This window comes from Hermetia illucens, chromosome 3 (genome assembly GCF_905115235.1).
Source record: "Hermetia illucens chromosome 3, iHerIll2.2.curated.20191125, whole genome shotgun sequence".
NCBI lineage: Eukaryota > Metazoa > Arthropoda > Insecta > Diptera > Stratiomyidae > Hermetia > Hermetia illucens.
The window spans coordinates 163,031,617-163,053,979 of NC_051851.1; the positions used below are offsets into that span (position 1 = coordinate 163,031,617).

Sequence of the window (22,363 nt, forward strand, 5' to 3'; positions counted from 1 at the left end):
AAAATATAATAAGAAATGTAAACTAAAATGTAATTAATTCAAATTAAGAAAAAACAACCTTAAAATGTTTTTTTGTAAGCAAATTGTTTTTAGTGCGCATATTTTATATTACGTGAAGCTAAATAAACTTTTGAACGATTTAAATTCAAGCAGTAAGCGCAGCAATTTTTATAATTTATCGCGCCTCTAGTAGAATGCAGTCAAACTTTAAAACATAAGAGTTCTGCGCCAACAAGTTAATATGCGAACCGGTTTTCACACTGACTAAACGTTTCGCCCGGGCATAATCTACTACAAAGGCTCTACTACCACCCCTGATGAAAACCATTCAATCCAAAGCGCCGATTCGCCTCGAAGTCGCCAAGTTTTGGTGTCATGGTGTTTACGCGATTTACTTCGATTCTCGGCGTGAATTGCTCGGGCTCGCAGTCTAAAAACATTTCATAAGTGTCGTGCAAGCGGTGAGCAGCGTGTGAGAATGTTTTTGGTCGCGCGGGCGTGTCGTAAAAGTGTAATTTAAGTGAATCGAAAGTTGTGTTCCGTCAGTTGGTTCGGGGTCGAGTTGAAACGCAAAGGAAAGCTGGAAAAATGGCGTCCGGCAGCGAAGCCTCCTGTGCGAACGATCCGAATTTCGCGATTGTCTGCTCGTTCTTCGAGAAGTTCTCGTCAATGCTCAACATTCAGCAGCCGGACATTCAGTTGCTGCAGGAATGGCTGGAAAATACGGATGAAGGTAGGAAGTAGAAGTGCAAGAAGCTGGTGTGGCTGGCCGGAATCCCAGTGCGCCGGGGAAGGGAATTTGACGGCAAATTGTTGTTGGTCGTGGGATTGTTTGATTTCTATGAGACTTTGTTAGGGGGTGCCGCTGTTGCGATCGCTTGGCTGTCGTCTCGCCAAATTCGCCGGATCGGTTTGTCGGCGTTTGATGCGTCCCGGGTGAAATGTCACGCGTTCGATTGTCAAATTCATGGTGGAGTTGTTGACAGAATTTTTGGAAGTTGGTTTGGGGTCGATTTTAGAGATGGATTTGTTTATATTTATGAAGAGAAGATTTTAGGTAACTGTTGGGGGATATTCAGGGAGTTTAAGTAATTTCAAATGTGGACGCTGTAGACAAAGGACGCCTGAAGTTAACTTGATAGAAACGCATTCGCAGAACAAGAATTGATGCTTCAGCCACCAGCGTCGCGTTTTTTTGTTGTGAAACTTTCTGCATCCTTGCTTCATTGATTCAGCTACTGAGCACTGAATTTAGGCATTTATTCTTCAAAATTCTTTCAAACGTGCTTCAAAGCTAATATTTGTCCATCTATCAGAAATTCTCTGGCAAAAGAAATGCGCACACAAAACTTCAGTTTTTATCGTTATTACTTTAATTTTTATTAATTTTTGAACATAGATACGACATGCAAGATCCTAAAAGCGTTGAAATAGCGTCCCCAGGAACGGAAAAAAGATTCATTATGTGTTCAAAGAACATAATAAATTAGAAACCTCGTCTGGCTTAGGGAACTGTGATACCCCATTCCTCCCTAGCACTCAATGTGTTAATGTCAAAATGAATACCTACAAAAATGTCCCTCATAGTTGCGGTTGGAGAGGCGAAATTATGAACGAAATGGCATCGTTTATATTTTCACTATCACTAGAATATTTTTTAAAATTTTCCTTAAATTTTGGAACAAAGTACTAAACGATGTATCCGTTTTGTCAGGCTTCTTTCTTCTTCTTCTTTTTCTTCAGCCTTTGTCCCGTTCACAAGCGGGTTCGGCTCGTCGTGATCGGCTTCGCCATTTGGCTCTATCGAATGCCTGATCTGGGTGCAATCTCGAGGCTTTCAAATCCCCATCCAGCGTATCAAGCCACCGTTGCTTAGTCTGCCTTTTGGTCGTTTACCATCGACTTCGATGTGCAGACCAATCTTGGCAAGTGAACTCTCGTCTGCACGAATTGCGTGACCATACCATCGAAGACGCCTCTCTCGCAACTTTTCCACGATCGGTGCAACCCCATAACGATCGCGGGTATCCTCATTTCGGATGTGATCAAAACGTGTCACGCCACTAGTCCAACGTAGCATCTTCGTCTCCATTACCGCAAGACGCCGTTCATTGTCTTTTATGGTCGGCCAACACTCAGAACCATAGAGAGCGACTGGACGGACGACGTTGCGGTAAATTTTAGATTTGAGACGTTCGTTGATTCGTCGATCACAAAGGACACCAGTTGTGGAACGCCACTTCATCCGGGTTGCGTTAATGCGTGAAGCAATTTCATAACGCAGTTCTGCATTGGCTGATAGCGTTGACCCGAGGTATTTAAATCGCTCAGTTCTGGGCAGATCACTGCCACTGACAGTGATTGTGCCTGTTTCATGGGGATCGGTCGCCAAAAATTCAGTTTTGTTTAAATTCAATCTGAGACCGGCTTTACATGAGGCGATCATTCCATTTTTGAACAAGTTGCTCGAGATCATTTTTGCTATCAGATGCTAGGAAAACATCATCTGCATGAAGCAGTGTGTAGGGCGCTGGACGTTGGATATCCCGTGTGACGGTGTCCATAACAACGACAAAGAGGAGTGGTGAGAGGGCACTTCCTTGATGAACACCAACAGAGACACGAAGCGGTTTTGATACACCCGCCATACTTCGAACTTTACTTTTCGGATCGTGGTAGAGCAATTGAACCCAGCGCACGAGTTCTTCTGGCACGAAGTGTTGTCGTAAAGCATACCAGATGAGTTCGTGTGGTACACGGTCAAACGCTTTCTCTAGATTCAGAAAGGCAATGTAAAGAGGGCGATGCTTCTCACGGTGTTTCTCCATGAGTAACCGCGCAGCGTGTATTGCGTCAGTAGTTCCGCAGTTCTTGACAAATCCGGCTTGATTCACGGTTATTTCAACGATTTCGCGAATACGGTTGTCAAGAATGCGTTCAAAAATCTTCATGGTATGGGAAAGTAACCGGATCGGACGGTAATTTGAACATTCTGCTGGGCTACCTTTCTTTTTCCATATTGGAACAGTGGTACTTTCTTGCCAGTCAGATGGTGTTCTTCCTTCCTGAATAACCCGGTTAAAGAATTCACTGAGCCACAGTGTTGGGTCCCAGCTCTTCGCTTTCCAGAGCTCAGATGCGATGTCGTCAGGTCCTGTTGCTTTCCCCGATTTCATTTGTTTTATTGCCCCCTCGACTTGAGTTGCGCTGACTGGTGGAACTGCTCCAAATGTCGGCAATGATTGTGGAAGTGGAGGATGAGCAAATTCTTCAGTTGAAATCTGCTCGAAGTATTCTCGCCATCTATCCGTTGCAGCTCGACGGTTGGTAAGCAAAGTACCGTTCTTGTCATTAACACAACAGAAGTGTTCGATATCCTGTGTGCGTTCATCACGGCTTTTAGCAAGTCGATACAGTTCTCGCCATCCCGAGTGTCTAGTTTATCGTAAAGATTTTTGAAGTGGTTCGCTCGGGAGACAGCGTCCGCTTTCTTTGCTTCCCGGTTGGCATTCTTATAAATTTGCCAATTAGCAGGCGTTTTATCGTCGAGAAATTTGAGGTAGAGGTGTTTCTTTTCACGGACCTTCATTTCAACATCATCATTCCAAAGCCAAGTATCTCGGATAATGTACCGCTTACCCGGCTTGGTGACCCCGAGGGTTGCAGAGGCCGCTTTGTGGATCGTGTCTTTCATTTGGTTCCATGATTCTTCCACATTCGTAATGGTTGGCAATCGTATGAGTGAGACCGTTTCTTCTTTCTTCTCACCAAATCGCCACCATTTAATGCGCGGCGGCCCAGTGCGTTCCTCACACCGTTTTATCGGTGGCTTAATTCGCAGGACGGCAATCAACGGCCGAGGTTGAGGTGCGATGGTCTCATAGGGAACGACTTTGCAATCAGTGACAGTGGTAAAATGTTGGCGTCTTATGAGAATATAGTCGATTTGCGTTTTATTGTTCCCACTATAAAATGTGGGAAGATGGGACAATCGTTTGATGAACCATGTATTCATAAGTACAAGGTCATGGGTGTCCGCAAAATCGATTATACCCTCGCCATCTTCATTGCGCGTTCCGAACCCCCTTCCCCCATGACACCTGTTACCGTCTGCCTTTTCACCCACATGACCATTAAGGTCGCCGGCAATGATTATGTAATCGTCAGCCGGCACGTGACAAGTCTTTTCATCGAGAAGTTGCCAGAAGGCATCTTTCTCGGCATCAGGTCGACCTGTCTGTGGTGCATACGCGGTGAAGAAGTGAATAGTGCGATCAGCTGATATAATGGTGAGTTTCATCAGTCGATCATCAAATCGTTCGACTTCTTTAAAGGCATTACGGAAACCAGCGTTCGCGTTCAATGTCGCAGCTTTTGGCACCAGCCCATCGGGTTTCTTGCAGAGAGCAGATGTCAATGCACATTTTCCGAAGGGCTCTTGCGAGTTCCTCCGTTTCCAGTTAGGGTACCGACATTTAGCGTGCAGACACGTATTTGTTTTGTTCGTTGTGTGCGGACTAACTTGCTTACGTCCTGACGCCGTCCATGCGTCAAGAACCCTTGCCCATTTCTCGACAGGACCGGGGCCCGTCCCGCCGCGTCGACTGAGGTGGACGCCCTAGCATTTCTCCGAGGTTTGTCACTCAATCCGATCATCATGTTTGTAACGACATTCTATGCATTTTCTTGGTCGACCTGTCGCGGGGCCTGTCACCAAGAGAGATCAGGTAGGATTTAGCATAGTAGAATAACTCCAACTATACTCTATTTATCTCTTTCCCTGATCTCAGCATTTTATTTTTGTTTTTACTGAGGATAGTACAGAGTACGTTGCCTCAAACCCTCCTTTACCTGGGCTTGGGACCAGCATACTATGTTAATAGCATGGCGGAGTTCCGTTTTGCCAGGCTTGAGCGGCGGAAATTCGAAAAACAAACACTTCATTTGTTTTTTATACAATATACATCTAATTCGTTATCCTGGTCACCTTTAGACTTCACCAAGCTATTTGTAGGGATCGTTAGACCAATCCTTGACTATGCCCCCTTTTCAGTATTCGCTACCAAACAACTTGAGAAGAAAATCGAATTTCTTACGACGGCTTCTCTGAGGCTTTGCCTTGGCTTTATGAGGCCTTCTCTGCATGTCATCTTTGCGATAGCAACCAAACTTCCCTGTTACAGGAAACCTTTACTAGCAGTCAAAGAGATTCTTAATGCCAAAATGTTCAACTCCTTTTATGCCCTCATCAGAGACAATTACATCACCTCAAACACACTAACGGCTGATTTCAAGAAATTTTACTCTATCCTAGAAAATTCATATGCAGATGTAACCCCCATTTCGTTCAAGCACTACTCCATATCAAACCCCTATGGGTATAACGACTCCTCCGAAGCTCAAAAATGGGAAACCCTTGGCTTTACGATCCTGGCTACTGATGTCTCGGTCGTCGCCATAAACGCCAGATGTGCGGTTTTTTCAAAGGTACAACCACTCTGCTCTACGCTTAGGACCACCAAAACCGTTGTTCTCTCGGCCGAGCTATTAGTCATTGTCCCAGCTATCAGGTACGGCTTAGCTAAAGAAAATCCTAATCAACACGGACTCTCTTCAAGCCATTAAAGCTCTCATTAACAAAACCCCAGTCAATTACCTGGCTGTTCGAGCCCACGATCAAAATGAGGGAAGCTCGTCTGAAACCTGTCTGAACAACCAAAAAAGTGCTTACACTTTGGGTTCCTGGGCATAGTTGAAATTCTTACAAAGAAAGGGCAAGAACGACCGGCATCCTGATCCCCTTCTTTATGCTTTTTCTGATGTCTGGCAACTAACACGTGACGCCATTCGTTCTGAATGGAACGATATTTCGGGAACCCCTTGTTCCCTTCATTAGTGCTAACTTGTGCTGGACTTGTTAGTACTGATGAAGGGAACAAGTAGTTCCCGAAATATCGGTATTTGCAAGAATAACTATCTACACCAGCGAAACAGAAAAATTTTTTTATTATTTCAAAAGTTCTATTAGCATAGGACCAACTTCGGTTAAGCGTTTCAACTCGCCACTTGATCTCTTCATGGCGGATAATAGATCCCTCTGGATAGGTCTTATAAAATAGATTGGAATCAGATTAGCTTCACTCTTCCCCCTCCTGCTGGTGTTTTTCCTGCTCTTTTCATCTTCTATATCTAACCTAACCCCTCTATTTTTAAGGTCTTGTGTAAAACAAAACAATATTAAAATCGATTTACTGTGTGTCTGTCTGTCACACGCACTTTTCTCCAAAATGGCTAAACCGATCCTCTCAGGACTCATTTTTGGAAACTACCCAACCCAAAAGTCTGAAAGGTGTGTGTGTTTGAGGTGGGAGAGAGGCAAAGCCTCTGAGCACTCAGAGGAGTCCATTGTACTCGATTCCCCCGTATAACGGAATATCCCGGATTCGTTTATGTCTCGCAGGACTTCCATTAGTGGATGTGATGCTATCCGCTGCAGTTGGAGCGTCCGTAGGCGGGGCACTCACATAGAAAATGTTCCGTGGATTCCGCTTCCTCATTACATGATGGACACGTATTCATCATCATCATCATCAACGGCGCAACAACCGGTATCCGGTCTAGGGCTGCCTTAATAAGGAACTCCAGACATCCCGGTTTTGCGCCGAGGTCCACTAATTCTATATCCCTAAAAGCTGTCTGGCGTCCTGACCCACGCCATCGCTCCATCTTAGGCAGGGTCTGCCTCGTCTTCTTTTTCTACCATAGATATTGCCCTTATAGACTTTCCGGGTGGGATCATCCTCATTCATACGGATTAAGTGACCTGACACCGTAACCTATTGAGCCGGATTTTATCCACAACCGGACGGTCATGGTATCGCTCATAGATTTCCTCATTGTGTAGGCTACGGAATCGTCCATCCTCATGTAGGGGGCCAAAAATTCTTCGGAGGATTCTTCTCTCGAACGCGGCCAAGAGTTCGCAATTTTTCTTGCTAAGAACCCAACTTTCCGAGGAATACATGAGGACTGGCAAGATCATAGTCTTGTACAGTAAGAGCTTTGACCCTATGGTGAGACGTTTCGAGCGGAACAGTCTTTGTAAGCTGAAATAGGCTCTGTTGGCTGACAACAACCGTGCGCGGATTTCATCATCGTAGTTATTATCGGTTGTGATTTTCGACCCTAGATAGGAGAAATTGTCAACGGTCTCAAAGTTGTATTCTCCTATCCTTATTCTTGTTCGTGTTTGTGTTTGACCAGTGCGGTTTGATGTTGTTGGTTGATTCGTCTTCGGTGCTGACGTTGCCACCATATATTTTGTCTTGCCTTCATTGATGTGCAGCCCAAGATCTCGCGCCGCCTGCTCGATCTGGATGAAGGCAGTTTGTACATCTCGGGTGGTTCTTCCCATGATGTCGATATCGTCAGCATAGGCCAGTAGTTGGGTGGACTTGAAGAAGATCGTACCTCTTGCATTTACCTCGGCATCACGGATCACTTTCTCGAGGGCCAGGTTAAAGAGGACGCATGATAGCGCATCCCCTTGTCGTAGACCGTTGTTGATGTCGAATGGTCTTGAGAGTGATCCTGCTGCTTTTATCTGGCCTCGCACATTGGTCAGGGTCAGCCTAGTCAGTCTTATTAATTTCGTCGGGATACCGAATTCTCTCATGGCCGTGTATAGTTTTACCTTGGCTATGCTATCATAGGCGACTTTAAAGTCGATGAACAGATGGTGCAACTGTTGTCCATATTCCAACAGTTTTTCCATCGCTTGCCGCAGAGAGAAAATCTGATCTGTTGCTGATTTGCCTGGAGTGAAGCCTCTTTGGTATGGGCCAATGATGTTCTGAGCGTATGGGGCTATCCGGCCTAGCAAGATAGTGGAGAATATCTTATAGATGGTACTCAGCAACGTGATACCTCTATAATTGCTGCACTGTGTGGTATCTCCCTTTTTATGTATGAGACAGATAATGCCTCGTTGCCAATCGTCAGGCATTGATTCGCTGTCCCATACCTTGAGCACAAGTTGATGAACCACTTGGTGTAACTGGTCGCCTCCATATTTAACCAATTCGGCTGTAATTCCATCGGCTCCTGGCGACTTGTGATTTTTTAGCCGATGAATTGCACGGACTGTTTCTCCTAAACTTGGTGGTGGCAGTATTTGTCCGTCGTCTTCAGTTGGCGGGACCTCCAACTCGCCGATGTTCTGGTTGTTCAGTAGCTCATCAAACGACGTATTGTCTTGGATAATTCCTATTATGAACATATGCCCAGCTAGTGAATTATGGCCAGTCAGATTGCCCACAATACTTCTGAAGTCTTCTTGCTTTTCGACAGGATAAACTTTGCAGTGTGGTTTGGTTCTGACAGGAAAATTTTGGTGTGTCTATCAGTATTAAGGCTTCGCCACCTGTCATTATGGGAAGCTTTTTCCTAGTTTTTGATAGGAGCATCAGCCAATGCTACCGACACTTCAATTGTTGGTGAGGAAAGTTGAGGTCTCTTTTGCTAAGGCATCCGAGATTTCATTTCTCTCTACACCACAATGACTAGGTACCCAGAGTAAATCCGCCGTATTGAATCTAGAAACAGAATTCACTCGGTTTCTACATCGCTGGGCTATAGTACTACTCAACGCTCTCAATGCAGCTTGACTATCGCTACAGATTGTGATGTGTCTGCCCTTCAATCGCTCGTCAATCATCCAGGTTGTCGCTCTTAGGATCGTATACACTTCAACCTGAAAGACCATTGTGTATTGTAAGACCACTTCTCGTTTTTATTCAAGAGGAGACTCGTGCTCCAGAACCATTGTTTGTCTTTGAGCCATCGGTGTGGAAGACATCAGTATATCCTGACACGCATTCTTCTGGTTCATCCCAGTTTTCTCTCCATTTCGAGATAACATTATATCTTCTACCAAACATATGTATGGGGATCTGAGAATCGGAAGGCATTGGGAAAACTAGATTCAGTTCTCCCAATGACTCTTCCAATGCTCTGTGCCCCCACGCTCATGGTTTTTCCATAAATCTAATTGAATTAGTCTGTGAGCTGCTCTCATTGCAGTGCTCTGAATAAAGAAATCCAAGGGCTGCAAATTAAGTAATGCATTCAGAGCTGCGCTGGATGCGGTGTTCATGGCACCGGTGGTACCCAGACACACAGTTCTTTGCAGTGTGGCTAGTTTACAGCGAACATTATTTTTGTTTCACCTTAATCCACCACACTACGGATGCATAAGCGAACATGTCGAGGCAAAGGTCCGCCTACACGGCCCCTAAGCTGTGAGAGCTCGTTTCATCTTTATCTCTACATGTTTGTCCCAAAGAACCTTCTTGTCTAGAATAATTCCCAGATATTTCAATTCTTCGGAGAGTTGAAGGGTTGTACTCCTCATCTCTGGAAGGCAACGATCATACAGTTGCAGATTTACTGCACACCGTTCCGAGATCTAGACCAACAGCTAGCACAGCCACGTCATTGTTCGCAGACAATAATAACATCGATTTCCTTTCCATACACTTTCTGTGCTAGCAGATCTTGGGCGGCTTGGCTTTGATTTTGCTGCATAGAAGACAGTGAGGGTTCTTAGTGTAGTCCTTGGCCAAATAATTTTTCCCTACCCATTTTCGACGTGTCCGATTAGTTCAGTGGTTAGAGTACAAGGCTCTCGTACGGAAGGTCGCGGTTCAAATCTCACTGGTGGCACTGGGATTTGTATCGTGACTTACCGTCGGACACCAGTCGGCTCAGATGTGAATGAGTACCTGAGTCAAATCAGGGTAATAATCTCTGGCGAGCGCAATTTTGATCACATTACCTTCTACAGTGTACTGTAGTGTACCGTTACGGTCTTGAATGAAGTGCTCTAACACACTTCAAGGCCCTGATCCAATATGGATTGTTGCGCCAACGATTATTAATATTATATTTTTTGAAGGATTTCGATGTTGGATATGCGAGCAGATCCCCAAAAATTCCATGTCCTTAAGAGGATTAAATCCAGCTCATGTTGGCTTTTCGGCTTCTAATCAGCTACCTTTTTTTTCATTAGCGCCCACTAGTTTTTTATGAGGTTTAAATTCCAGCTGTTCCTGGGCCCAGTTAGCTGCTTTACTGAGTTTTCGGCCAGAAAGTTGCACATCTCTATAGCAGAATCGTCTTGAAACATGACCTTATTTGAACACTGATATTGCTCTTAAATGCAAGTTATCAGATGCTCCTCCAAAATTCGTTTATAGGCTAGACAATTGATTCTTCCATCAATTTATGAAAGTCCTTTCACACCATAAAACGAAAAGCAGCCCCAGATCATCCTGCACACCGGTTGGCCTACTGTGGTCTGGATACACTCCCCACTGAATCGCTAACTTGATCTTCTCCATACGTGGTGGATCCCATCCGACCTAAAAATATTAGGTTGGGGTTCATCGGAGAATAGTTTGCCACTGTTTCAGTGCCGAATTTTTGTGATCCTTTGCCCATAAATAGCGTTCTCTCCGCGTTCTTCCATTTAAAAAATGCTTTTTTTGCGAGACGTGGGCCATGAAATCCGCCCTCTCTGACCCTCTGATGAACCGTTGATAGCACCTTTGAGCTCTTTTTAATCTCCTCCTCCTCCTATTCGTCCTCCTAATTTTTAAACCGATCTCGAATCTCCGCATCAGTCTGTCTTCGGCTGATGTAGTCTTTCTCGCCCTTTCAGGACCCTGTTTTTGGCCAGAAGACCCAATAGCCCGGAATTGTTTCAAAAAGTCCGCTAGACAAGACTGACTTGACTGCTATTTATCGTGTGCTACATTTTTCATGGAATAAAGCAATCAATTCTCCTTTGTCCTCGAATTACGTGACCATACTATCGAAAACGCCTTACACGCAGTTTTCCACGGTCGGTGCGACCTCATCGATTGCGGATATCCTCATTTCGGACGTGATCAAAACGTGTCACGCCACCAGTGCAATGCAACATCTTCATCTCCATTACCGCAAGGCGCCTTTCATAGGCTTTTATAGTCGGCCAACACTCAGAACTATAGAGAGCGGCAGATTGACGATATTGTGGTAAATTTTAGATTTGAAACGTGCGCGAATGCCACTTCATCCAGTGTAGCAATAATCGAAGATAGTTCTTGATGTAAACTGTTAGCGATAGGTTCGTCTTGGCCTTGGTTTTTCACTGTGTCAGCAAATCGCATTCCAGGACGAATGGGTGGGGCTGGTAAGTTAACGAAACCAGCCAGAATGTGTGTTTTAGCGACAGAGTTCACTTGGTGTTGTTCACACAAGATGAACACAAAACCTGCAGCCTGTCCAGTTTCCGGCATTCCGGCTTGTTTCTATTGAATGATCAAAGGCAAGTCACTGTTGTACAGCATCCTCCATCCTCTCTTTCTTATGGGTTTTTGCTAAGCGTCCAACGTCCACTTATATTTGGAAGTTTTTTAATATTGGATTTTTCGATTCTCAACAGTTGCCCCCGGTCTTCGGGATCTACACGTCAAACTTCTCCGGAAGATGCGAAAAACAGTGCATGAAACCGCATGGGAGTCTGCCTTGGTAAAGTTCTGCTATTCATATTCAGCACAGGACGCTTGGGAGATCGAACGTTTTGGTTACAAGAAATCAAGTCTTAAAGTTAAACTTCGAATCCTGACGGTAAGTCCTTCTTGTTGGTAATCACAGCGTTATCTGAAATGAAATTTGATTCCAGGCCATCCTTGAATATCAGTTCCAGTTGAATGGCAAATTCCGTAACAAATTTTCAAATTTGAGTGCCGAAGAACTACGTTCTGAACCCATAGGACGCGACAGACTGGGCCATTCGTATTGGCTTACGCAAGATCCATCGTGTAATTTTCGAATCTACCAGGAGCACTTGGATGAAGAGATTTGGCAAGTTGTTGCCTCGAATCGTTCAGAAATGGAAACATTGATCAGTCGCCTGAAGGGGAACGAAGTTGTTCTTCCGTCTCTGATCGGTGTCATTGACGAGGACAGCAGTAGTAATAGTTGCGGAAATGCGGTTATTAAGCCTCCGCCACCTGAAGAGCAAGATGACAGTCAATCATCGTCGAATTGTAGCAATATGAAAGCAAAAGTTCCCAATATAAAAATTAAGTTAGAAACTAGTGTAACAGAAAAGAATGGTGAAGTACAGAATGGAAGCAGCAAAGAGACAAAGGAGGAAGACACAGAAGAGGATGCCGAGGAAGAGAACTCTGACGAAGGGGAGGAAGAAGAAGGTGAAGAGGAAGAGGAGGAAGAAGATGACGATGATGAGGATGAGGAGGATGAAGAGGAAGAGAAGCTTCCAGAAACGAATGGAAAAACACTTCCTGTGGATGAAGTGAAAAATGATAAGCCTGTGGAAGCAGTGAATGGTACTTCCAAGGTCGAGGTACAAGTCAATGGGAAGAAATCCAACGCGCGGAAGATCAAGGTAATTTAGGACTTTGTCTCCGGTAATTGTATGTTAGTCCGAATGTTAACAAAATATTTTTGATTTTCAGCCTCTCGTAATTAGTCAATCAAAAATATCAGGAAACGAGGAAAAATCGAATGGCAAGAAACGTACATTGGAGAACGCAAATGGAGATCCTGAGACTGACGAACCTTCTTTGAAAAAGACCCGACCAACCCTGTTGGATGATCGGCATGGTAAAAAAAGTAAATACGAAAAATCGAGCGAGGAGGACGAAGAAGAGGATGACGACGAAGAGAGTGAAGAAGAGGAGGACGATGAAGATGACGGCGATGGTGGGAGTAAAGAGAATGAGGCTGACGATGATGAAGCTGCGAATGACGATGATGCAGACGCTGAAGAGGAAGAGGCAGAGGAAGAAGAGGAGGCAGAAGATGACGCCGAGGATAATGAAGTAGGAGAAGCAATCGAAGAGAAGGTACTTATCGTAAAAGGCGAAGGAAGCGGCAAGGAATGTGAGTCATCTTCAACGTTTTTTCTGCGTGACATATACTTAGGCTGTGAGGAAAACGACGAGCCAGTCGGGGAAGCAATAGAGGAAGACGTCATGTATTTTTATGGCGAAGGCAATGGGAAAGAATGTGCGGTAGGGAATTCGCATGAAGAGAGCAATAAAAGCGGTTCTGTCCTCTTAGAACGAAGCGTTGAAATCCAACCAAAGGTAAAAAGTATTGACCCAAAAGCAACTGTTGTGGCAGACGAGAACAAGAACAATGAGAGCAAAAGTTGTGCGATCAATGGTGAGGTGAGCATCGAGAAAGATAGTTCAAAAAATGTTAACGATTTGAATGCGGATGTAAAGTCAGACGAGGGACTTAAGGAGGATGGTTTAGAGATTCAGAAGAAGGAATTATCGGAGGATGATTCGAAAGAGTGTGCGCTGGAAACGAATTTAAATTCTAAAAATGAAATTCAAGACACTGCGGAAGAAAAAACGGAGAGTAAAGATGGCGAAGAAACAGATGTGCCTGGAAATGATACAAATTCAGAAAAGATTAGCGAAGAAACTTCGGCAAAAGTTATAAGCGAGGAAAACACCGAAAAACAACCGGAAACACCTCAAGCAGAAGAATTAGACCCAGAAGTAAAAGCCGGGGAGGTTTGCAAATTGTCGGAGGATAAACCACAGACTGAGAATGAAGTTCAAGATGATTCTAGTAATGCAGAATTCATTACAGCCGAGAAGCTGGAAAGTGTAGGAACTCCGAAATCGGTGCAAGAACCAACTAAACTTGAAAAATCGATGAGTAATGACAAGAATTGTGATACAGCCGCGAATACAGAAGAGTCTGTTGTTGCTCCAGAGGTTGCCGCGACAAATTCACGAAAGCGCAGACTAAGTGAGGAGAAAATTCGCAGTTGTTCAGAAAGCGAATCGGATTTGAATTCGGACAGTGCGGCCCCACCGACTGAAGAAGATGAGGATGTCGGTGGCAAACGCCCCAAGATGCGTTTGAAAGCAGTTAATAGTGAAGCGCGAAAGAAAATCGAAAGAACAAGAAAATCGAATGAAAGGCATGAAAGTACCAGCGAAGAAGAGAATCCTCGCCAGGATAATAATAACGTTGCCAACGGCAGTGCAGATGAGGTGGACCCCTTGCAAATATCCGACGGTGATGTGCTGGCCGCTGGTGGAGTTGAAATTGGACCGACAAAGGTCCCTACGCCGGTCTTGATTCAGACGAGAACAACAAGGCATACAGCGGCGGGTACTCCTATCAAGGTGGCGGCTACTAGAGGTCGGGGCAGAAAGCCTGGAAGGAAGCCTAGGAATTCGAGGATCCCGGAAATTCCTTCGTTAGAGCCAGAGCCGCCGATCGACGAAGCAATAAAGGATGAGGATGCCCCTGCGTTAGATAAGATGCCCAAATTGGAGCCTGAAGCAAACGGATCAAAACCGGGTTTGAAAGGGACCCCAGGACAACGTAAACCGCGGGGGCAAAAACGAGACATTGATGCCAGCAACATAATTGATTCTCAAGCCGACACGCCTGTGCGTCAGTCGCGACGAATTGCTCAGTTGAAAATTCGTGAGGAAGCCGAACGAAGGAAACTTGAAGAAGAGGCGCTTAAAAAGATGAAAGCGGAATTTAAGAAGAAGAAAAAGGAGGAGAAATCCTCAAAGGGAATTCCAGCCCCGACGGAATCTTCTGAGGACACAGAAGAGTATAATAGTGAGGCGGAGGCCGGCAAAAAGTATGCGTCGAATAAGAAAAAGACTGGTCGCGTTTGGAAGAAAGACAGATGGAGTTCGGGACCTGACGAGCCGGAAGATGAGGATGAATATGATTTGCCTCACGATAGATATTCGGAACAAGGTTCGCCATTATTCAAATCAGATCATGAATTTTCACCAGAATCAGACATTGAAGATGAATCTCAAGCGGTGCCTTTGAAACGTGCCCGAACAGCCCGCAAGGAGGGGGCTGAAAGTGATGGCGAAAATCTTGATGAGTCTTGTCAAAAGTGTGGAAAGAAAGATCATCCAGAGTGGATTTTGCTTTGCGATAAATGCGACAAGGGTTATCACTGCTCGTGTTTGAGTCCGGTGTTGTTTATAATCCCTGAGGGCGATTGGTTTTGCCCGCCTTGTCAGCAGGAGCAACTTATAGTTGCCCTCGAACGACAAATGTTGGAGTTAGATAACATGGTAGAGAAGAAACGTGTCAGAGAGGAGGAAGCCAAAAGATTAGAAATTGAACAAAAGCAAAAGGAAGAAGAGGAGCAAGCAAAGGTGCAGCAGAATGTCGAGGCGGAGAAGGAAGAAATTTCGAAGGCGAAGAAAAGTAGGGCAGAACGAGCGAAGAGACGTCGTAACCCGAAAGCAAGGAAACGTTTTGTTGTGGACGACGACGAAGATGAGGAGAGCGACGCGAGTGATTCGGATGATGAATCGTCAGCATCGGAAAGTTCCTCGAATGAGTCTGAAAGCGGATCTAAAAGCAATACAAAGTCATCTGATAGTGAAGATGATGAACCGATTTACAAGCTGCGTAAGCGCCGCCAAGTGAACGTCAGTTATCGTCTCAACGAATACGAAGATCTCATAAACTCGGCAATAAAGGAGGAAATGGATGAAGTTGCTGGAGCTGGAAACTTGGGGCGAGGCAAGGACATCTCTACCATAATTGAAGCAGATAAGGAGGAGAAATTACGGCAGCGGCAATTGAACGCAGTGAAGCCAGTTGAAGAGACTGTCGTGGCGAAAGTTGAAACGAAAGAAGAATCTGTGAGCGGAAAGCAGATCCATGAGGATGTTAAGAAAGAGGAGATCAAAGAGGAAGAAGAAGAAAAGGTTATTGCGCCGGTAAAGTCCAAGTCCCGGTCGCTAGCCAAAAATCTACGTAAGAAGGGTCGCAAACTCAATAATCTAGATATCAGTTCAGATGATGATGGTTCGGATGAAGATTTCAAGACCAGTTCTTATGAGACCGAAGAAGATGAGTCCATCTCGGAGTCAACGGAAAGCGATAGTAGTTTGGAAGTATACCGAAAACGGGGCAAGAAGACTAAAAAGAAAGGAAAAAAGGATAGAAATCGGCGGCCTCAAAGACGAGCAGCTCGTGAGCGTCGCCGATTGGATGATTTCATCGTGGAGGATTCCGATGTGTCAGACGAGCCGCCAAAACGACGAAAAGGAAAACGGAAGCACAATTGGGAGCTACAAGACACCGAATCAGAGGAAGATTTGTCGGAACAAATTGACAGTGAAGAGTTATGCGATGATACGACTGATAGCGAAGACAGCGATGGTTGTTGGCGGCCAAGTAAGCGTCGTAAGACAAAATCGAAGGCGGCGAAAGGTAAATCAAGTGGCGGGCTTGGCGCACGCGGAGGCAAACAGCCTCGGAAGTTCAACAAGAAGGATCCAGGTGAGCGATCATTCAAGTCAAAGGCAAAGTCTAAAGCTAGACGTGACAGTGATGATAGCAGCGAAGATGTTCCTAGAACGCGTGGCAAGCGCTTTACATATCTCGACTCGTTCGACGAAGAAAGTTCAGATGATGGAATCAAGCCCGGCGTCAAGCGTCCCGATACCCCACCCGAAGAGCGCGAAAAGTTCATTCGAAAACAGGAGGAAATCAAAAGAATGTTGGCCGAGAAAAACACTGAAGCGGCGAAAGCAGCTGCAACACCTACCCTGGCTCCTGTGGACTCGTTGTCAACGGTACCCTTATCGGTAATTAAGGGAGCCAAAGCTCTGGATATTGACTATTTGCAACGCAAAGGTGAGCTAAACAGCGAAGATGGTGATACAGATTTTGATGAAGATCTCCCAGATGATTTTGATCCTGAGGCAATGGATGAGGAGGAAATAGCTAAAATGATGGAGGAAGAGGATTTCGCGCAACAGCAACTCAAAATTGCTGGTGATGTTATTCGCCAGAAGAAAAAAGACAGTGACACAATCGAACCGAAAATACACTTGGCTTCTGCTATTCCCATTGGCCGAGAGCCGCCTGCATCACAACTTCAAGAACCACCCCGAAAACGCTTGCCCATGCCAACAATTCATCCACCGTTGGGAAATGCTCCCAGGTTCCTTCCGCCCGGCGCACGTCTTTCATACGAGCCTCCAGTCCGACAGCATTTACCTCCCACTGTTCCACTCTCTATGCAGTCAGTCATCCAACAGCGCTCGGGGGGATCCGGGATTGGTGGAATGTCTCCAGCTCCCCCACTCCCGCTCACTAACCCAAATACATCGGTTCCGATGCTTCCTGGAATAGCGCAAAATCAAAACGCTGGAAATGAACCATTCAAACCGCGCGGAAGACGGAAAAAGATTACACCCCTACGTGATACTCTCCAGAAGCAACAAGCCGCAGCTGCTGCGGCCGCGGCGGCAGCTGCAAGTTCCTCTATTCCAACACCAGTTTCTGGTTCCGCCTCTAGTACGCCAACAACCAAAGAAATTACTCCGGTAATATCTTCGGAAAAACCTGCCGCAGGTTAGTACTAAAGAACGAACCAAAACGAGACTTAGTTATTTGATTATGGCGTTACCTTTCATTTATGTACGTTAAACAGTAGGTCCTACGCGATTATCTGTGGCACAACCGCCTCAGCTTTACACGCCACCAGTCAACACACAGCCTTCAGTAATCACCAGAATGCCACAGCAACAACCACAGGTGCCGCGGGTTCCGCCTCCCGTACTTGCACAGCAACAACCGCTTAGGCCACCAAGGCCACCTTTCCCTGAACAAAGTATAATTTGTTGGTGAGGTCTCAATTTCCAAATGTTTGTATTGTTTGTTTTTACTCTTGTAGATTCTCGATTCTACCCACCCCCTAATCAGATTCCACCACATCGTATGTCACTCATACGTCACGGTGCTCCCATGCCGCAACATCATACTTTGGGTCCGTCATTTGCTGGTGGGCCGCCTCCATTGCGACCGGCTAGTCCTAGAATTCCTGCATCTGTTGCAGGTGGAGTGAATCGGCCGCCAGCTCCGCGTCCAATGGCGACGTTCGCTCCCAATGAATATCCTCCGGCAAGAGTCCCGCCTCATAATAATTCTCCGCATGCCTATAGGTAAGATTTTATGGTGAGGTTGTTGGATTGATTGGTTATATCAGGGGTTTGAAATTTTCACAGGCCTCCACTGTATGGAACTCCAGGATATCCTCCTGCCCCGCCTCAGCAACCACAAACTGCAATGCATCCCGCCGCTCCCGATTATCCTGCCGGTAAGTTCTATAGCGAGATTGAATGCGAGTTGTTAGGTTCCCTGTCGTGAAATCCTTCCCGGTAATGAATTGAGAGACATGGTTTTTTATTTTACAGTGCCAACAACTTATGGTCCTACACCTGCCTACGGTGGGCCCTACTATCCACCTCCGCCAAATATCGGTCCGACGCATTCAACGCCGCCGCCACCTTCAGCGTCTGTGGTCCCAGTAAGTGCAGCTTTAAGTCCATCATCATTACCCGTGACGGCTGCAGCTCCTGCACCACCTGCCCCGGTTACAAGTGTTGCACCTGCTCCAACACCACCTCTGTCGACAGCAGCCCCAGTTACTCCTACCACAGAAACGACAATAGTGGCACAGTCGCAGCCACAAAGGCCAAAGGCTTCAGTTCTCGAGACATTTGATTCCAAATCGAGATCACCCATTTTAGAGCCGGAAGCGATCCATAGTCCGTATTTGAATTCGGCTGCCCCTGATGATAACGACGAGGAGAACGGTGTGTCAAATCCGCCTGCTGAAACGACGAGCGAGTTCAGCGGTCTGGTCAGTTACTTTAGCTCTCAACACGATGATCTTAATTCATAACGAAAGAAATCTGTAAATTATGTATTAAATTCTTATTCAATAAGTTTGTTGTTGTAAGAAGGAGACACGGTTCATCTGTCCGACTGTTATTGGCGCGAAATACTTGACTGGTTATATCACTTTAGACTGGTTGCAGAGACTCTGGTCGGTTAGGGCCGCAAAGTTATCCAAATCACATATACAAGAGGAACTCAGAGAATCCTCTCATAAACTTATCGAATATAGACTTTAGAAATACCATAGCGAAGTTGCAAGCAGTTTCCGATCATAATAAGTGAAACAATTCTGAGTACTTTAGCTGACGCTTTGATTTAGGGGGAGAAGACGAGGAATCCTTTCGGACGGTTCGCTCCAAAAAGGCGTGGATTCACTCCTCCACCAGCAGCATCCAGATTGCATGGCTCGTTCAGCAGCAGATGCAATACAAAGCGGTGTCGATTAGGGTAGCAAACACATAATTCCTCACACTTATAAACAAAAAAATCACAATGACTCCACGACTAGCGAAGAGAATCAAAAAGAATCACGACTATCTACCGTTATGTTGATTGTACATAAATGAAAGCTTAAATACTGAATCAAACTAAGAAACTCTGGTTGAAGATGGTCCTGATTGGAAGAAGATTGAATACATGATTAAATGATGTTAATTAAGAGCGAGTACTGCAGTTTCTATTTAGTGAAACGTCGTGACAACAATTATATTTTATATATTTTTTTTTTATTGCATACACATCCCACACGAGAACACATTTCTATGATAGGCTATTTATTTTGTTAACAGTTATCTGCACTTTTCGTTAAGATATTTCCACACATTTAGCATAGAACTGACAATTCAAAATGATGAAATTGTACATCCAAAGTGAAACATTTTCAATTCTCCCCATCTTCTGTTGGAAAAACACAAAATGAACGGATAATATCTCTAGGATATTATCGCATGAGAATCATCACTACATATTACTCTTTAAGGTGGTCACAGAAGCCGTAGATGAGCAAAAAGGGGTAGTACATCTAAAATAATTATTATTAGACTTAAAACAACAGATATTTATGTAATTTTGTCTATACGAAACTATTAGAAAAAAAGAAATCAATATAAAATGCAGATAGAGAGAAAGAGAAGGTGAAAAATATAATGAGTATAAATGTACATTGTTTATAACAAAAGTAATAATAATAACAAAATATTATCCTAATCCCCTCCGAGGACTTTTATTAGCATTGCCTTTCATATGTTTATCTTTCAGTCTCAGCGCAATTGTAGAAGGAAACTCTACGTCAAAACTCGGGGTTCCATTGTTCCAGAGTTTATTCACTTCGACTGGAACTTTGGTAACCGGCGAGACGCTATCGTGGCAATCTTGACGCACAGCAATTTAGGACGCTCAATAGAGGCGAACACTTTCCTCTGATTCTCTACATTACCGGCATTTCCAGAATCTGGGCGGCGTTTGTTTTCGATCGCCCATGGAAATCCGACGATTTTGCATTTTTGGCCATTTTGTCGAGCCGGGGGTCGTGGAAAATTTCAATTTCAATTCTTTCAATTCTCGGGTTCCCGGCATCGTAGCGTGAAAATTCTTGTATTTCTAGAATCTGGGTCCCGCCCGGTTTTGATGAAGGTATCGCCCATGGAAATCCGACGATTTTGCATTTTTGGCCATTTTGTCGACCTGGGGGTCGTGGACATTTTCAATTTTCCTCGATTTTGCCCAGGCTCCCCACCGACATATTTTCCTTTGCCTTCGATGGAGGTTTCGCTTATACTTTAGCGCAAATTAGTTTTGAAGGCATTTAGTAAACTTAAATTCGTTGGAATAATGCATTCACTGTGCTTGCACTGTGGGAGTAAACCTTACGGATGTTCACAATCGCGCAGCCAAGTCGAACAAAGCGATAAACTATTGTACAGGATTTTCGGAAAACGTTTATCCGCGCCGGCGGTCTGGATTAGAAGAAAGGAAGTGGGGACGCTGGCTTCTAGCTAGGCCGTTATTCGTGTCGACGGCAGTTCGGACGGATGCAAATTCTCTATGGCGTTCGTGATTCGCGTCTCTGATGCGCCGACACGTCACTCCCTGGTGTTATGGACCTCCCGTGTCGTGTGTCCTGAAGGTGAAGTCGGTCGCAGTTTCTAAATCGCGTCCCTGAACAGGCATAGCATGCTGGAATCACTTAAGTCTGCTCCGATAATCAGTGCAGGGTCGGCGGGGAGTCGTGGATTCTCCCCGTGCACCATCTGCGCGGGGCTAGCCGTAAATTCTTTTGGGTGAGCTTTGCCGAGGCCGAGGAGGACGATCGGCAAGGACTGTGACCACGACGGATCGACACGAGCCATTAAGGCGGCTTTTAGTGTCCGAAGCCAATGGTCCAGCATCCCGTTGAACTTCAGATGGTATCCAGTAGTCCTGTGACGTTTGAAGCTGAGAAGCTTGCCTAATTCCGAGAAAACAGTAGACTCAAATTGCATTTCCTGGTCCGTGGTAATTACGACTGGTACACCAAAGCGCGGAATCCCTTCTCGACAAAGGGCCTCGGTGCATGGCTGTGCCGATTATCATTAGCCAATCACAGGTATTCCTTCAGGCCAAAGTGTAAATTTCTCTATGGTTATGAGCCAATACTTGTATCCGTGCGAGTCTCGCAAAGGACGAATAAGTAGGAGGAGGAGTTTGCCTTCAGGCTCTGAAGCTCTGGGCCGGTTGCCGTATAATCGACCATGGCGGGGACTGTGACCTCCAAGATTTGAGACAAAGCGTCTGGAAGCATGTTGTTTTTTCCAGACACGTTTTGGATGTTGGAAGCAAACTGGCTGATGATGCTCAGTTGCCGAAGTTGGCGAGGAGATGCTTTGCTGGGTTTTTCTTCAAACGCGAAAGTAAGAGGCTTGTGGTGCGTAAACACTGTATACGGACTGCCCTCAAGGGAGAAACGGATTTGATGGAGAGGTACGCGGTGAGTAGCTCACGATTGTAGGCGCTGTAGTCACGTTGAGCTTGGTTGAGTTATTTCGAAAAGAAGCTCAACGGTTGCCAGATTTGATTCACCCTTGGTGGTCTGAGGCATCAACGAACACAGCTAGGGGCGCATCTGACCGAGGAGGACCATCTTGTTTGACCGTTTCAAACGCCTGGACGACCTGAGTAAACCACGCAACCTCGCGGGAGTCTTTGGTCTGGGCCCAGACAAGTAAGCGCTGAGGGTCGCTTGGTGATGAGCGGCCTTGGGCAAAAAACGACGATAGAAGTTTAACATGCCCAAGAACCATCTTAATCGCTTTAACTCTGTCTAGGTCAGGCTGGATTCCGTCAGAGGTAATCATGTGGCCAGGAAATTTCACCTGTTTCCGTAGGAATCTGCATTTTTCAACATTTAGAACGAGTCCGACTTCAATCAGACGTTGGAAAACGCATTCGAGATGTTCTAAGTGCTGAGATTCAGAAGAAGAGGCGACCAAAACATCATTCATCCAAACAGAAGTCTAAGTTTCGACGGACTGAGTGGATGAATCTCTGAAATATCTGCCCAGCGTTGCACAAGCTAAAAGTCATCCTGGTGAACTCGAAGAGCCCGAAA

At 45.3% G+C, this 22,363-nt stretch overlaps 1 protein-coding gene across 1 annotated transcript; it reads left to right on the forward strand.

Annotated features, from left to right (window-relative positions):
* The first annotated feature begins 322 nt into the window (after nucleotides 1-322).
* LOC119650686 (remodeling and spacing factor 1) lies at nucleotides 323-19,983 on the forward strand. Its single transcript, XM_038053648.1, has 8 exons — nucleotides 323-733; nucleotides 11,486-11,670; nucleotides 11,726-12,454; nucleotides 12,525-17,448; nucleotides 17,528-17,707; nucleotides 17,771-18,038; nucleotides 18,102-18,193; nucleotides 18,291-19,983. The coding sequence occupies exons 1-8, from the start codon at nucleotides 589-591 to the stop codon at nucleotides 18,779-18,781; spliced, it is 7,014 nt and encodes a 2,337-aa protein (XP_037909576.1). The 5' UTR covers nucleotides 323-588; the 3' UTR covers nucleotides 18,782-19,983.
* The last annotated feature ends 2,380 nt before the right edge of the window (nucleotides 19,984-22,363 follow it).

Excerpts from the sequence above, each read along its gene's own strand:
- LOC119650686 (XM_038053648.1), top strand. The coding sequence starts at position 589 with ATGGCGTCCGGCAGCGAAGCCTCCTGTGCGAACGATCCGAATTTCGCG. Across the intron at positions 17,449-17,527 it reads TTCGGAAAAACCTGCCGCAG|TAGGTCCTACGCGATTATCT; the intron begins GTTAGTACTAAA and ends TACGTTAAACAG. Across the intron at positions 17,708-17,770 it reads GCCACCTTTCCCTGAACAAA|ATTCTCGATTCTACCCACCC; the intron begins GTATAATTTGTT and ends TTACTCTTGTAG.